Source organism: Sarcophilus harrisii, chromosome 6 (genome assembly GCF_902635505.1).
Source record: "Sarcophilus harrisii chromosome 6, mSarHar1.11, whole genome shotgun sequence".
Classification (NCBI taxonomy): domain Eukaryota; kingdom Metazoa; phylum Chordata; class Mammalia; order Dasyuromorphia; family Dasyuridae; genus Sarcophilus; species Sarcophilus harrisii.
Window position 1 is genome coordinate 78,909,483 of NC_045431.1, and position 17,758 is coordinate 78,927,240.

The 17,758-nt window shown below is 38.0% G+C and overlaps 1 protein-coding gene across 3 annotated transcripts in view; it reads left to right on the plus strand.

Moving 5' to 3' along the window:
- The window catches only part of TMEM131L (transmembrane 131 like), a 147,711-nt gene that overhangs the window by 99,511 nt on the left and 30,442 nt on the right, over positions 1-17,758 (plus strand). For 2 of the 3 annotated variants that reach the window (XM_031941751.1, XM_031941753.1), the window contains exons 20-25: positions 2,673-2,815; positions 4,198-4,340; positions 7,291-7,477; positions 10,284-10,469; positions 12,352-12,501; positions 13,099-13,724. In XM_031941751.1, coding sequence (XP_031797611.1) covers positions 2,673-2,815; positions 4,198-4,340; positions 7,291-7,477; positions 10,284-10,469; positions 12,352-12,501; positions 13,099-13,724 — 1,435 coding nt within the window. The remainder of the gene's footprint in view (positions 1-2,672; positions 2,816-4,197; positions 4,341-7,290; positions 7,478-10,283; positions 10,470-12,351; positions 12,502-13,098; positions 13,725-17,758) is intronic. The other variant, XM_031941752.1, reaches the window with a different exon arrangement.

Here is a 17,758-nt window from a genome sequence, read left to right on the forward strand (position 1 = left end):
GGAAACAAGAGTAAACATTAGTATATAGCTCTCACTGAATTATATTGAAATTGTTATAGCATGCTATCTTTGGTAGTCATTTTCTAAGTCCTTAACAGTATCGTGGCATATTTATTAGAAACTTTAAAATTTTAATATGTTGAATTTCAAAGTGTAGCCAGATCTGCTATGGGTTCTGTAAAGTAATTATACTATTAGTAATCCCCATCTTACAATTTTTGCCAGTTGCTTCTTCTGCAGTGTCCAAGGTACTGAATGAGTATATTATAATGGTTGGTTGATATAAGCTGGTAAATTGCTTTGCTAATTTAGTTTTTTATCATCACTGTGAGTGAGCAAAGTGATATCAAATGACATTATTGCTGAAAGGGGATTATAGTAGGGCAGAACTAGGGGTTCTGATCCTATTAATGGGATTCTGTTGCTAACCCTCTGTGTTTCTAGCAGACCATCTCACTTAAAAGCCTCACTTAATCCCATCTGTTCAGATAGGTAATGATTCAGAGGGTTAGAAGTGTGAAGGACTTATTAATATGTGTTTATGACCACTAGTAATTAGCATGCAGGAATTACTTTTTGCTTATTGACTCAAGGGCCTAGTTTCCCAGTTTTCATTCTTTTGATTTACTGGCTCTTTTGGAAAAATCCTCATTCTGCCAAATGACTTATCTTTGACCATATGAAATCTGTTCTACAGGATAGCTTTCTGAAAATGTTTATCTGAAATACTTTAATTTCTCCATTTCTACCCCCTTTTACATTTTAGGTATTAGAAATCCATAAAACATATGCAAATCTAACTATGAGGAGAGTATTTCTCACACATATGAAATGTTCATACTTTTTTAAAATAATAAACTAAATCACTACAAGATTTGAAATAAAAGGTTCAAAAGTAGTATGAAAATTCTCTGTTTTTCTTGATATGCATTTGGAAATTATTTAAATTAGATTTCCTTGTAAATTTCACAATTTCTCACTTTTTCTCTGGTAACAACCACTGGATATAGTTTGCAGATGTACCAGTCTTCGGACTTAGGTCACATCTGGAGTGTTGCATCTGTACATTCCATTTTAAACATTTTTTGCTGTTGTTCAGTCATTTTAATCATGTCTAATTTTTGTGGCTCTAATTGGACTTTTCTTTCTTTCTTTTTTTTTTTTCCCCCTGAGGCAGTTGGGGTTAGGTGGCTTACTTAGGGTCACACAGCTAGGAAAATGTTAAGTGTCTGAGAACAGATTTGAACTCAGGTCTGCCTGACTTCAGGGCTAGTGCTCTATCCACTGCGCCACCTAGCTGCCCTTACTTGGACTTTTCTTGACAAAGATTTGTCAAACAGCAGTTTGTCATTTCCCACTTTAGCTCAGTTTGCATTTGGGGAAATTGAGGCAGGCAGGGCTAAGTGACTTGTCCAGGGGCGTACAGCTGGTAAGTGCCAGGCTGGATTTGAACTCAGGAAGATGAGACTCCCTGACTCCAGGCCATGCACTATGGCGCCACCTAGCTTCTCTAGAAGTAGATGAGTAGATGAACCAGCTAGGAGGCTCAGTGGACAGGACAGTGGGCCTGGAGCCAGGGAGGCCTGGGTTAAAATATGGCCTCAGACATTAACTATGGGACCTGGTTGGTCACTTACCCTCTCTGCTGTAATCCTCTGGGTAAGGACGTGCTCAGCTGCTGCAGGGTCCTTGCCCCTGGACGTTATGGCCCATGGAGTCAAAGACACAACTAAAGAGCCGAACAACGGAGAATTAGAGCTGTCTGGCTCCTTCCATATGGCAGCAGGAGCAGCGGGCTCCAGTTTGGGCTAAAAAAGAACTCTAATGATGAGAACTATCCTTTCTAGAACTTTGCCTTTTGAATTAAAAAAACAACTGAGTTCCAAAGCACTGCTAAGTCTGATTGGTCCTATCACTAGTTATTCCCATCCTCCTAATTTATCACACTGCTGACGTAGTGATGGCTCCTTAATTGTCTGGTGCCTTACAGGGGGCTGGGCTGCAGCGTGATGTAATAGGCCTGCAAGCCCAAGGCCGGCTTTGAAAGCTGTTTCTTGGGGAGATTGCCAGAAAGACTGGCCTGGCGTTTGGCCTGGGATGCATTGTTGGTTACTTGATGAGAGCCAGAGTGATTTGGGTTTAAGACATGGTCCTATTCTGCAAATCCCAATTTATCTTGTGATTGGGATGAAATATCCAGAGCCATTTCCAGTCATCTTGATCTGTCACTGACTCTGAAGGGGAAGGTGAGGCAGGTGACTTTGCCCAGCCCGCCCCTGCTTAAATCCAGTTCACTTGTGTGTAATGGCATCCCCTCCCTGATGTCATGGTCCCCTTGGAGAACAAAGGACAAAGAGCAGTAATAATACCTCTGAAGGCCTCTCCAGGTTCCCAGTTCCTGGTCCTCTGATTTTGAGCTGCATTTTACAGAAGTGAATAAAATTTGTAATCAAGATTGAGGGATATCCCCTCCCTGCGGTGTCAACTTTTGGAGAAGAAAACACAATAGAGAGGTGTTAGGGGGTTGTCACATCTGGAAATTAATCTTTGGGTAGAAGGTTAATGCCTTTGTGTCTCTTTGCTTCACTATAGAGACTGGCTTAGTAAAGCTAAATATCAAGCTTGCCCTGGGTGGTTTCTGCTGTAATGGACTCTGTGTGAATCACTTGCAGGATGCACGGGGACATGAAGACCTTCATGTAACATCTCAGTCTGAAATACTGCGCCTGCATTTACAGCCTTTGGAAAGGAGGAGGGTTGGAGTTGTTTTTACACCTGTAGACTATAGAAAAGTCACCTCCATTATCCTGATAAGGTAGGTGTTTCTCTGAGGGCACCTGCATTAATTGTAAATATGTGACAGATGTTCACTGAATAGAGGAAACCTTGTGTTATTGGAGTTAGCTCAGTGAGTGGCTCCTTGGATAAAGGACTGGACGGGAAGTCAGGAGGACTCTAGTTTTGTTAAGGTTAACTTCCTCTGCCTTGATTTCCTCAATTATAATTTGGTGATCATAATGGCACCTACCTTCCAAGGTAGTTGTAAGGATCAAACAGTTGCTCTTAGCCTAGTTCCTAGCACATAATAAATATTCCATTTCTTTTTTTTATATCTAGTATTCCCTTAATGGCAGAAGAGTGTGGCTTAGAGAAAAGTTCTGCCAAAGTGGGGAGTCACTTAAATGTCCTGTCCTAGAATTTACTTATCTGTATCATAGGGAGAATTATAACGGGGAGAATGATACATGGCTTGCCTTATCAACTTCCTCTTTGAAATATTAGTTGTTAAACACTTCACAAAATTATAATAGGGCTAACAAGGGTGAAGTTATGAGGAGGTTTGGTATATGATGGGGTTTTCCAGTAAAGTAGGGTTAATCTAATGAACTCATTTCTCAAAATAGTTTTAGGATATTTTAGTGGACAGCCACCCAAACCTAGTGTTTGGCACATTATCCATCAATATTTATTGGGGGTTTTTGTATCTAATGGGATTGAAATGTATAGGCAGCATGATAAAATAGTTTTAGGATTTTTAAAATTTCTATTACTTTTAAATTAAATTGAACAAAGTTTTATTTTTTTAATGAACAAACACCTATTTTCTCTCTCTGCCACTTCTCTTTCCCTCATTAAGGGAAAAAAAAGAGAAAGTCTTTGTAACAAACATGTATTGTCAAGTAAAACACATTCTTACATTGGCCATAGCATGATATCAAGCAAAGGTGCAGTTTTTGTATTTGGGGTTAAATCCTGGCTTTATAATTCATTGATTGTATGAATTTGGATGGTTGACTTCCTTTTGGGTTTTATCTTTTCATCTTTATAATGATGTAGTTGAATTAGAGGATTTCTTAAAGTGCCTGCAAGCTCTGATAGTTTTATGAGGCTCTTAACTGTATAGTTGAGTTTTGCCTCAAAATATTTTTTAGAATGTATAATATTTTGAATATTATTTGTATGCTAGAGGGCTGTGTTTAGAGTAAGGAATTCCAGACATTAAGAACTACCTCTTGTGTTTTTTATTTATATATAAATATAATTTTAATTTCCTTGAGACTCAATCCACACCCATTATATAATCAAAAGGTTTTTTAGGTTAACTAGAGCCCTTTAGTATGGGATGTGCCTTTATTTGAGATAGTATTTTCTTGTTTAGAAATAAAAAAAAAATTTGTTTTTCTTTCTCTTTAAAAGAAATAACTTGACCATTTTTGATATGATCACTGTGGAAGGGTTTGGAGCGAGAGAGTTACTGAAAGTAGGTGGAAGGCTTCCTGGTACTGGAGGATCCCTTAGGTTTAAGGTGCCTGAGTCCACGCTCATGGACTGCCGACGGCGTGAGTATTAAGAATTCCTACACCTGAATGGGAACATATTGTACTGAACTGGTCAAGGCCTAAATCAAGTCTTGTTCCTTATAATTAAATTAAGAATGGCCACAAAGAGCTATAATCTGGCCCCTTTATCACTAAAACATTATTGCTTGCCTTTAGTAGGTTTAGATGCCAAAGCAATTTTTTTCTCTGTTAAATATTCAGGATAGTGTTATTAGAATCATGGTGAAAGAGAAAATTAATCTGACTTTATACCAATTATTTGCTTATGAGAAATGAGACTAAAAGAGGACTCAGAAGACCCAGTGTGCCTTTTTTTGGTTGGAGAGTTAGAAGCCAGCCATTCAGAGGGGTCTGTGGTACCACTCTGATTTTAAAACTTGTTTGACTCTGAACTTAAAATATTTTACTGTAAACTCTCATTTTTAGGTTAACATTTTAGATTGAATGAAAACAATTAACTGTGGTAATTACTTGTATCTATGAACATGTAATATAATATGGATTTAGCAATAGAGAATATATTGATTGGTTAACCTGCCATCTGGGGGAAGGGGTGGAGGTCAATGAGGGGAAAAGTTGGAACAAAAGGTTTTGCAATTGTCAACGCTGAAAAATTTGCCCATTCATGTATCTTGTAAATTAAAAAGCTATAATTAAAAAAAGAATACATTGGTGGGAAATTTAAAAATTTATAGGTGGATACACTTTTTTAAGATCTAAATTCCTTTTTTAAAAATTCATATGCAACATTTAACTGTGTTCCATTTATCATCTCCAAAGATGTTTATTGGTCATTTTTAGTTGAATGACTCAATCATCTGCAGTCTATTTGACTTTAATAATGGATAAAATCATAAATTGTGCCCACAGATCCTATGCCAGTACGCTATTAGACAAGAGGCAACTGCTTCATTAGTCATTCATTAGACTTCCCCTCCTAATCTAACCAATTGGAATCAGCTCTCCAGTGTCTTGTGTCTGCCTTCAGAGAGACTCAGAATGGCCAGTGTCCTGGCTTTCTCAGGTGCTGACTGATTCTGGACACCAGACTGGAATGGACAGGTTCTAACAGTATAAGACTTATAGCAGCAGATGTGAGGGAGATAATTTTACTTGTGCATGTGGTGAACCTAGAGGGCAGCATCTTAGTGAAATAACACACACAAAGTAACCATAGATAGAAGGAGGATAATGATGATGATGATGATGATGATGATGATGATGAAGATGATGATAATTGTGGTAATTACATTCCCTTTACATAGTGCTTAATCAGCCACATTCTGACAGTATAATAAAGTAGATTATTCAGATACCCTCAATTTCCAGTAGAGGAAACATTAGAGACGTTAATGGTCTTAGTTGAGGACATATGGATAGTAAGGGCTGAAACTGGTGTGGGACCTATGAGGTGGATTATGGGCTTTGGAGTTTCTAAAAATATTATTTTTTTTTCTAAAAATATTATTTTAAAATAACTTTCCACTCTTGGTGTTGCTGGGACATCTGACTGTTCCATCTCAGGGCTGCTTTCCTGGATCATTATCAGGATGGTAGTTCTCCTCTGCATTCCCTTCACTAAATTCTCTTCCTCTCTCCCTTCTCAAGCTTATTAACTCCCTGTACTGAATCTTATTCACAAATTATCCAGCTCTGGAATTTTAGTTCTGTATCTCATTTGCTGGGACCCCTTCCCTATCTTGGATTCAGGATATCGGATGTGGTCCTCTGGTTTTACAAACCATACATCCTTTGTGGAATTGTTCTGTTAATGCACTGCCATCACCTCAGGCTTTTATCCATAAATCATCCTTGCCTCTTTCCTTTCCCTTGACTGTCAGCATTGTGTAAGCTTTGGAGGCTTAATGATATTTCTTTTTATGTGAAATGTGAACCTTGATTCTTAACATTTCAATAGTTGAGGGGGGAGAGCCTAGGAGCAGTGTATTTTGAAATCTGTATAGATTGAATCAAAATACTTGTATCCAGTCACTTCTCAAATCTTGTTGATTCCACCACCAATGTGTCTCTTCCCTTTTTTCTCCACTCAACACAGCTTCCACTTTAGTTCAGACTTTTAATCATCTTTCACTTGGACTATTTCTGTAGACTCCTAATTAATCTCCCTAATTTTGCTCTCTCCCCTTAGGTAGAGATCAGACCATCCCATTCCCCTGTTCATATCATCAATGACTTCCTGTTGCCTCTAGGAAAAAATATATACTTCTCAGCCTATTCAATTAATCCAGTAATTATTAATAAGCAGTTACTATGTGTTAGCCACAATACTAAGTGTTGGAGTTGCAAAAAGAAGTTTACAATCTAATTGTAAGAGACTATGTTAGCAAATTTATACAAAGTAAGTTACAGGAGAAGTAGGAAATAATAATGAGAAGGCACCAAAATTAAGAGGAGTGAGGGAAAACTTCCTTTTCCTATCTTTCTAATCTTTATTTTACACAACTTCCTTGTTCCAAGTTTCATGTGATAGATAGCCAAAGTTAGTTTACCTGTTAGCCCCTAAACTCTAGACTATTTCCCATTCCTGGAATAAACTCATTTCTTGATCACTGACTTTCTCTCAGAATTTTTATTTTTCTTATAAGCTTAAAAGATGCTACCATCTCCATCCATTGAAACTTCATCAATCCCCTTTCTCCCTCACCCACTCTTACTTTCCTCTGATTTTTGGTGATCTCTTTACTCTCAGACTATTTTATGTTTACTAATTTGTGTGTGTATTACCCATCATAGTCTTGTACAGAGTAAAGCCAGATTGTAATGTATGATTCCTTGAGATAAATAGAATGGTTGGAATTATACTTTGTCAAGTTCATGCTGATTGATTTTGATTGTGTAATCTGTGATGATTAATAACTCCTGTTGATACATCATTTTCAAAACATTTAACCATGGTTTCCTTACCAAATGTTACTTTTGTCTTCCCTAGAATTGAAGGACAGCAAGCAAATCTTATCCATTACCAAAAATTTCAAGGTTGAGAATGTTGGTCTTCTTACCACAACAGTTTCCGCAATGAAGATCAATGGGTATAATTGCCAAGGCTATGGGTTTGAAGTGCTTGGCTGCCGAGAGTTTTCCCTGGATCCAAACTCATCCCGGGAGATCAGCATTGTGTAAGCTTGGGGATTTAGCAATATTTTACTTTATGTGAATTGTGAATTTTGCTTCTTACATTTAAACTAGTAGGGGAGAAACACAAACAGTATGTTTTAAAATCTGAGTATATTGTATCAAAATATTTGGATATACTTTTATTTTAAATCATAGCATACCTATAATGTATAATGTTTTGCGCAAGATAATGTATGGCCAGGTGTGGTGAGTTTGAGCAGGTTGAAAAAAAAGTCAGATTTTTTTCCTTTTTATTTCACAGTGAAAATTGGCTCTTTTTTCCCCCTTATAGTTTATAGATCTCTTAATTTAATTGTTTTCTCCCTCTCATGTATAGTTCTTTGCAACTAGAGGAAAGCTCTAGTTTGCTTTTTATTCGACATTTTGATAATGCTTGTAAATAGAAAGCCAAGCCATTTTCTTGATAGTATCTGTGAGCAAACTCTCAGTAGTTCATTTGGTTATGATCACTAGTTGGACAAACTCTGAAGTTGTCATTCTTTTTAAGATTTTTATTTAATTGTGCACAGGAGTATCCTTTTTGTTGAATAGAATCCATCAAATGACTGCTGACCAATTTCATGAAAATATGGCATGCCATTTTGAAAATGGGCTTTATGAAACTTAGAAGTTCTTTGTTCTTTTAAAAAAAAAAAACCTGGCCACTTGGGTCCACCTCTGTTTTTCTTGATTTCTTCTTCCCTAAAATTAGAGGGTCGGGGTAGGGGAGAGGAGGAAATCAGTTATCAGTTCAGAAAAAAATGGTAATCCTGATGCCTTTTTTGTGTATGTCCCTTATGGAACCCCCTTGTAATTAAGACTATTTAGAATTAAATCATACCCTGAATTAACTGCATTTGAAGTTGTAGGTCTCAGTTCATAGCTTGTTTTTGTCCATATTTAGTTGAAGGTTTTCTGCTGGATTAAGCTGATTCTAAATAAAATTATCAAGTTTGGGGATTTTTTGGGGGGGTGGTTTTTTTTGGAGGTGGGATACAATACAATAGTTGAAGTTTTACATAAATAAAAAAAACTCAGTGTGTGTGTGTGTGATGTGTGTGTGTGCGTGCGCGTGTGTGTGCATGTGCATGTGCATGCAGTTTTGAAGCTTTACTTATCTCATTGGAAATTTCATGAGTCCCTATGAGGGTGCTATGTGATTTATTATATCTGCTAGATGATTAAAGAAACTGAGTCTTAGAAGAAGTTAAAATCATTTTTTCCCCAGGATCATAAAGCTAGTTGGTGCCCATAGTTAAATTTAAACCCAAATCTTTTCTGACTGCAAAATCATCATTCTTTCCATTGGACATTTTCCTCCTACTCTTAATGCACCTATTTCTGGCCTTTATTTAGAATATAGGTTAAGATTCTAGAATAATAGGATTCAGAATTAATATCTACAATTGGAAAAATCCTCAGAGACTATCTAGTCTTATGCTTTAATTTTAAAAATGAAAAAATTGGACCAATTTAATGTTTTGTTGATTTAGTAAGTCAAGTATTTCCTCAGTTCGGTATTTTCTTTTTCTTTTTCTTTTTGCATTTTCTCAGTAATTGGGAAAGTTTTACTTCCTTTATTAAAGAGATTTCAGACATCATTAACTAGGATAGAGATTATAATTCTAGGATGGTAGAGTTAGAATTTGGAGGGAGCTTGGGGATCATTTAATATAACCTCGTCATATAGGCAAGGCACCTGGGGTAGAGAAAGGTTAAGTGATTCAAACAGATCCATGGATTGAAAATTGTTCCACTAAAACCCACTTGAAATCTGACTTATTGATTTGATTGATTTATTGATTGAGTGATAGAAGAAAAAGGAACATTAGAAGCCATACTCCTTCTCAGACAGTTTCCTCTTCCTTTGAGGGAGGTTCACTTGGCTAAAATGATTGGAACTATTCCAGGAATTGCTGGAGAGTAATGATCTTTTAGTTACCAATCCCTTTAGGGATTTGGAGCCTACAATACATACTATTTTGCCTGCTTGATCATATGGATTTTCCCACTTTTTTTAGGCCGCCCTTCTCTCCCAAGAATCCTAGTTTTATTTCTATTTCCAATAAATCTAATGTTTTATTATTAGTGATTTTTCATATCACAAATATTCTTACTTTTAAAAACTAATTAATACTTATATCTCGTGTGTGTGTGTGTGTGTGTGTGTGTGTGTGTGTTTAACAATGGCACTGATCTTTCTGACAGAAATTCATTTTTGGGGTGGGGAGGGACATCTTACTTAATAGTGCATACTACTGTGTAGGAATGTTAGCTGAAAGAGTAGCAGTGATGGTGGTAGCAGGAAGGGTTAGAATTTCTGCTCCAGTAAGTCTGTAGCCTTAAAAATGACAGTGAATGGAATTGAATTGATACCAGCTTCCAAGATAGTTGACCCATAAAATTAGGAGGATGTATTATTTTCACATATCTGGGGGATATATTGTTAAGCTGAATTAATCCCAGGTGGAAAAACAAATGATTGGCAAACTGTTTAGCGTTTTAGAGGATTATGGTATTGCTGCTGCCTTCATTAGTTTTCAGCTCTAAGTCTTTAGCCCTTTTTTCTGTCATGGATCCCTTTGGAATTTTGAGGAAGTCTATGGACCTTCTCTCAGAATGATGTTTTAAATGCATTAAATTAAAACAAAGGATTGCAAAGGAAATAAGTTATGTGGAAACAAAATTATCAAAATATTGGAAAAACAGGTTCATTGTCCCCAGATTAGGGATCCCTCTCTTAGATAACAATGACTTAGAAGAACCTGCAGGACTCTGTAGTGAATGGGAGATGCCTTTTGTTTGCAGGTTTACTCCTGACTTCACTTCTTCATGGGTTATTCGGGAGCTGACTCTTGTCACGGCTGCGGACCTAGAATTTCATTTTACACTCAATGTCACCCTTCCTCATCACTTGTTACCCTTATGTGCTGATGTCGTGCCAGGACCCAGCTGGGAAGAATCTTTCTGGAAACTCACAGTCTTCTTTGTCAGGTAAAGCACTGACTTTTCACATCGATAAACTTCCTCTGAACCCCTTTTTAGGGAGTTGAAATTGTCAGGTGGGTGCCTACAGAGTGCATGAACATATGGTATCCTAGTGTAATGAGTAATCGGAGCCTGAGTAAGTGACAGTTTTGTATTGCTTTGAGCCTGCTTACCTTACCTGTGTAAACTAGCAATTTTAAGACAGCAATAACCTTTAATTGTTAGTTTTCTTTTTGTTACGAGCACTTGGCACAATAATAATGGCTTAGTGGACCATATTCATTGGTGATGTCAGCCAAGCAAATAGAAATGCCACATTAGCCAAGTAAACCAGAAATTTAATATTTATTTAATGCAATTAAGTTTGCTGTCTATTTTCCTTGTCGTATCGCAACATCTCACACTCTTAACCAAATTTCCCTTCTCTCTACTAAGTTCCCTTTAATTCAGTAAGTATCAAGTACTTAGTATGTATAGGGTGTAGCACTAGCCAAAAGAAAAGAAAAGAAAAGAAAAATCTCTACTAGAATAGACTCCTAAAGTGTCAGCCTTTGCTTAAGGACCTCCATCGAGGGGCAAATTGTCTTCTAAGGCATCTTTCCCCTATTTGGGATTGTTCCTTTAAAACTCCTAATGATTGTTCTTAGTTTTTCCTTCTGGGGCCAATTAGAACCTTCCCTTGAGATTGCATTCTGGGATGTCCATTAACTTCCCTTGACTAATGTGATAATATTTTCCTGGTTTTATTTCTATTTCTGAGTCTCCTTCACTGGCTCCCCTCCCCAATCCCTTAAAGTAATGTATTTCCTAATCTTTTATACCTTCTTTCTTCATATACCCTTCCTTGGTAGTTTCCTCTACTCATTTCGGTTCATCTATGAGTCTCATATGTGTTTGCTTACTTCTAAATATTTCTGTAATTCTGACTTCTTTCTCCTCAACTCCAGACTTGCATTTTCAACTTCTGGCTGTTATAAGTCTGTCTTAGTGTTTCAGAAACACTTTTGAGCCAACGTTCCTGAAACATCAAAAATCAAATCTTCCTTCTGATTTCCTGTCACTCTCAATAATCAAAATCTTTGATATTATCTTAGACTCTTTACTTTTATTTCTATATTCTGCATTAGTAAGCATGGAATTGTAAATTGATATTTGGAAAGGACTTTAGAGGTCCTTAAGCCTACCCTCATTTTATCATCCCTTCTTTTCTTTTTCACTACTGCCATCTTGGTAGAGACTTACTGACTTAGTCTACTTTAGTAGTCTTTTTGCAGTATATCTTTCCCCCATTCAATCTATCTAAAAATGTCAGTTTAATCTTGCACACAAAATTTAGTTGTCACTCTTGTACTTAAAACCTCTCAATTAGCTTCCTGTTGCTAACCAAATAAAATTTGGTTTTCCTTAGTTTGTCATCTTTTAAAAATTTGTGTATTATGATCTTGACATATAGCAACAAATTCAATCACTTCCTAATTATTTTGGACCTTTTTGTGTGCGTATCATGATCTTGACAATATAGTACTTCCTATTTATTTGGACCATCTTATTTGTTGATTGTGTGTTTTAATTAATTTTTGTATTTCTCCCAGACCCTAGGACATTATCTAGTTCCTGCCAAATGAATAAGACTAAGGTTTTTGTTTTTATTATATTTTTTTCAGAGAAAAATACTTATATCTTATATTTATTTTTATTTTTAGAAACTTGAGCAAATATTTTGGGATATAGTTTAGAATGTTCAATTTCTTATGTTGTTGTAGAAGTTTCACTTCAAGTGTTTTGAGAATTAGGCCAGCATTTAAATGTTGTTCTCCATTATGAAGCAAACTTGGTTTTTGTTGTCTTACAGCCATGTAATTATAAAGCTTATTGCTTTCTTCCTCAGCTTGTCCCTGTTGGGTGTGATCTTAATAGCCTTCCACCAGGCACAGTACATCCTAATGGAGTTCATGAAGTCCAGACAGAGACACAATCCTATTTCATCTTCACAACAGAATAGCAGCCCAGTTGATGTAATCAGCCCTGAATCTTACAAGTAAGAATGCTTGTGGTTATATTGATATATTTTTTCCATTCCAGAGATTATTCTCTGTGGTATATGCACAAAGATTTGCATTTTGAAGTTCGTGTAAACTTTTCACTTGGCAAACTTCACTGGCTGACACATGGTTGGGTTCATTCCTTTATAATCAGGTGTCTACCAGTGGAAAGGCTCCATTTTTATTCTTTTATTAATTCTATTGGCAGAAAAGAATAGTAGTTCTTGGCAAGTGAATATTTGGAAGTGGGAAAAGCAGAAATCCTTTAGGATTTAGGTTTAAGAAGGCAGCTTTTTTTGGATTTAGATCCTGGAGGCCTGGGATGAATTCCCTACCTTTTGTTGGACTGTGTGATCTTGTACAAGTCACTATCTTGTTGACAGGCCATTTCCACATCAGGAAAATAGGGGAAAAGCACCTCTTCCCTTACTGAGTGGCTATTGGGCTCTGTTTTGCTAAGCTTAAACTCCCTTGTTTTTTCCCTTAAGTTAGGCCACTATCACTCCTTACAGATTTCCAGATAAAAAGCCAAGCTGTTATGAAATTTGGTTGTGGTGGTTTTTGAAGCAACATGTTTTTCCTCTTCACTTCAGAAGCAGTTGCAAGACGTTCCTAGATTCCTACAGTCCTTCCGATAAAGGCAGAGGGAAGGGCTTCCTCTCGGTCAGCGCTCCCCCAAACAGGATCCAAAATGCCACCAAGAGAAGTCCTGCCACCTATAGCCACACTCAGAAAAAGCATAAGTGTTCTGTGTACTATAGCAAACAGAAAGCCAGCCCGGTGGGGGCCTCTAACACCAGTGCAAATCCTGACGACAAGCAGAGCCCTCTTCCTGGAAGCTCAGCGTCTGCCCCAAAGGAGGACGCTTGTTCGGAAGCTGTCAGTGAGAGCTGGATTAGCCTAAAATATGCCAATGGCCTAAATGTGAACCTGCAAAAGAATTTAACCCTCCCCGGAAACTTTCTGAATAAAGAGGAAAATGCCCTGAAAAATAACCTAATTGTGAAGAACCCTTCTTCAGAATGTGACATGAAGGAGGAAATGCAAAGATGTATGTTTCCTAAGGAAACTGAACTTAAAACTTCAGAGACTGTACCTGAGCTCAAGGAAAGGGAGCTCTGCCCTCTGAAGACCTCAAAGAAGCTACCTGAAAATCACTTCCCCAAAAGCTCACCTCACCACCAGTCAGACTTGCAAGAAATTTCCAGGAAAAATAATGGTAATCTTTCCATTCTTGTGGTAATGAGCTTCCTAGTATATCTGTCCTGGATCTGTTTGTAATAAGAGTCTGTTTATGTGTTCCTTTTGGTTTGGGTTATGGCATCGAATTTTAAAAATATTTTTTACACAGAAAGTTGTAGCCAAGATATGACTATTTAGAACAAGTTTCCTAAGATGGAAAGTTTGAAGCAATATATACTAAGAAAAAGTAAATTCTTCTGGCTGTCATAGATATGAAATCTTTGTTTTTACATTTGATAGGAATATGTGATCAATAATGTAAGTGATTTTTTTTTTCATAGTGGGGAAGTTGCCACTCCTTTTTCTTTTAAATTCTCTCTCTTGGCTTAGGTTTGTAAATAGATTTTTTTTTAAAATAAGGAAATTCAGCAAATTTCTTTCTTGCTCACTAAAATTATTTGGCACTACTACCATGTCCCTACCGTCTGTGTCTTCTGTTCTTGGTGTCACTTAATTAAGAAAATACCATTTGCTTACATCAGATGTTTTTAAACTCCCTCCCATAGACAGACGCCTTATGTAAACAAACGGATTTATAATGACAAGACAGACTAGCTTTTAAAAAAATTTCTAATTTCCATTTGGCCCTGGATTGATTTCTTTTAGGTCTCAGATGCAACAGTCAGTACATTCTTTGAGTTCTTCAGAAATGAAAATTTTTTTTGGTATGTTTAAGTCCAATTTCTAGCAGCTTTAAAAATCAGGGGGGAAAAAATCAATCTATGGATTTTTCTTGTTGAAATCAAGAGTTTTGTAGTTTTTGTTCTGTAATTTGGAAAGAGGTGCAAACATATTGTAGATAAAAAATAATTGAGATTGGGCAATTTTCTTAGAGCAAAAGCCCAGATCTCTGATGGAGATTTCAAGTATCCTTTAAAAGGGCATGTCAATTCTAGTTGTATCTAAGAGGGAGACTCTTAGGATGCTGAGATCCCTGCTTGGTCAGTGCATGTGTATTCCCAGCTGTGAGTGCACCACTGATGCCCTTAGTTCCAACCTGTTTGCACTGTTTCCCTTGGCAGCAGTGGGCATGCTTTGAAGTGGATTCATATCTGCAATGTTGACACTGTACACTTGTGTCTTCTCCACCTGTCTGTGTAAGTATGCCCTCTGGAATTATGCTTTTTAAATTTTACCACATTTTATTTTTTCCAAAATCCTAAAATAAAATCAGTTACCTTGCTTTATGGACTTTGGGGGTGGGGGAGAAGGCCATGTTTTTGTTTTTCTTTTTTTCAGGAACAATTAGGGTACAAACTTCAGAAGGAGCCTTGGACAGAGGACTCTAAAATTCTTGTACTGTTGATCAAACAAGATGGTTTGCAAACTATTAGCACTGAAAATGGTGAAGATGAGGAGGCAGCCTTTGGTTTACTCAGAATAAATCAGACCAAACTATTCTTACCTCCTTTTTGGGGAGAGGAGAGTGTTGTTAGACTGTGATAGCATTTTTTGATCTATAAACCTAATGTAGTCTGAATTTCAGCCACTCCTTTTCTTATTACATTTTTGTGAATCATGTGGAGACATGTTTACTGGCTAGAACTATATGGATTTGTAGTTGATTGAATCTTTGCATAGAAAGTTTTATTTAACTGACTTTTGTTAACTCAGAGAGACAACTTGAGTTGGGTTCTTTCAATCCTTTGATCGATAACTCAGACAGGCCCTTTAATTCTCTTTGTAGAATACATCCTTGGGAAGGATGGGAAGGAATGTTTTAACAGATGTCCATGTGAAAAAGACTTAGGCCTCTTAGTTGATTGCAATCTGAAGTATGATCTGGTTACCAAAAAAGGTACTGGAATGGAATAAGCAGTTATTAAGCACCAACTGTATACCAGGCATTGTGTGCTAAGGGCTTTGTGAATATTCCATCTCAGTTGACATTAATAGATGCATGGTGGTCAGAGTGAAGGATGGGATGGTCCTCAGTTTCTGCTTTGCCCTGCCAAAGCTGTAGTCTTTTCTGTCACATTGTTTATAAAGAGATGGTTCACAAGTCTGCAAAGTCTGTCCGGTAAGACACTGTTAAAGGAACTGCAGAAGAGATGGTGGGGGATGGGGAACCTTGATACTGTTCTCAAGTCCTTAATGAGCTGGTAGATAGAAAAGGGAATTAGAGTGCAGAAATGTTTAGGAGCATTAGAAAGATGTGTCCTGGGAGGCACACACAGTGCAATAAAAAAAGAAAATTGCAATAATTAAAGCTATCCAGAAATGAACTTCATTGGGAAATTACCTCCTCATCACCAGTGGGGAGAAAAGAGGGAAGGACATTTCTGCCACAGAGAGGACAATATGCCCTTAAGTGTCTCTGTGCCAATATTCTGCAGAAATGGTTCCCACTCTTTGACCCAACAACCATGTGCCCAGAAAGAAGTGCTTGAGGTTAGATACCTTCAGGGAATGCTTAACACCTGACAGACATGGAGTAGTAGCTCAGTCATGATGTTATAGGGAAAATGCTTGCCTTCGTGGTGTCTAGGTCTCTCTCTCTGTCTGTATATCTCTATGGTGCTTTTTGCCTTATATCTCTTCATTGTTAGAATGTTTGTGTGTGTATGTGTGAGAGAGTATCCCGTGTGTGTGTGTATACACTATGTTAGAGTACTATATATACTATGTATTAAACTGTATAGTTTAGATATATACATACACAGATGTATGTTTCTGTCTCTATATATCCCTTCCTCTTTTCTTCCTTCCCTCCTTCTTTTTTCCTCCCTCCATCCTTCTTTCCTCCCTCCTTTCCTTTTTCCCCTTTCTTCCTCCCTTCTTCCTTTCTCCTTCCCTCCCTCCTTCCTTTCTCCTTCTCTCCTCCTCCTCTCCCTCCTTCCTTTCTCCCTCCCTCTTTCCTTCCTTTCTCCCTCCCTCTCTCTCTCCCCCTCTCTCCCTCCTCCCTTTCTCTCTCCCCCTCTCTCCCTCCTCCCTTTCTCTCTCCCCCTCTCTCCCTCCTTTCTTTCTCCCTCCCTCTCTCCCTCCTTCCTTTCTCCTTCCCTCCCTTGTTCTTTTCTCCCTCCTTCCCTCCTTCCTTTCTCCCTCACTCCCTCCTTTCTTCCTTTCTCCCTCCCTCCCTCCCTCCTTCCTTCCTTACTTCTCTCCCTTCCTCCCTGTAATTTTATTACTAATTTTATTAGTATGGAAAACTCCTGATGTAGACGCCCCCTCCATTGGTACATTAGCATCTCATGGATAATGGGGAGAGTTGCCTGGGGCTCTGAAAGCTCTTATTATGGTCAGAGGAGTCGAGGCAGGCCTTGAACCCAAGTCCTCTTTAACGCCAAGCCTGTCTCCTACACTGATGCCTGCCTGAGGAGACGTGGCTTCGGATGTCACAGTAAGCTTGGCTGTGGCATTGTGTGCCCTTTCCTGTCAAGGTAACCCTTCCTTTGAAGGGGGGAGCCCTGAGGGTGGCTCTGCGTGGCCCTGCCAAGCCCTGCGTCCCTCGGGGTGGCCCGTACCTGGTGCTTTGTGCCAGAGTCTGAGTCATGCTTGCCGTGTGATTCGGCTAAGCAGCTGTGAAGTAACTAGAGGTGGAAATCTAATCAGCTTCATGGTTTTAGTCCGCATCGTGTTGTTTTGTTTCCAGGGCAGATTATTTGTATATTTCTTGTTAAATTTTTAGTGGGATTGACTCTTGTAGATGAAGCATTCCCCTGGACTCGTGTTCCCTCTCTCTCTCTCCTTGCCCCCTTTTCCTTCTTTGTCTCCCTTCTCTTTCTCCCTTTCTTCTTCTCTCATCAGAAGCCTGGTAAGGAATGTAGGACTGGCTTTTAAAACAGTAGAGAAATTGATGAAAGGGCCTTGGCTCTGCCCACTTCAGACATGTCACAAGCAAAGAAGACCGATTTACAGTCTTGTGTTTTCCGACACTGCATGTCTGCAACAGATTTCTTCTAGTTTGGTTCATTCTTCCAGTACCAATTAAAAACTCTACTAGTCACATGGTACTGGATGAAAGAAATGCAAAAGAAATAAGAAAAAAAATTTTACCTTTCAGTAATTTAC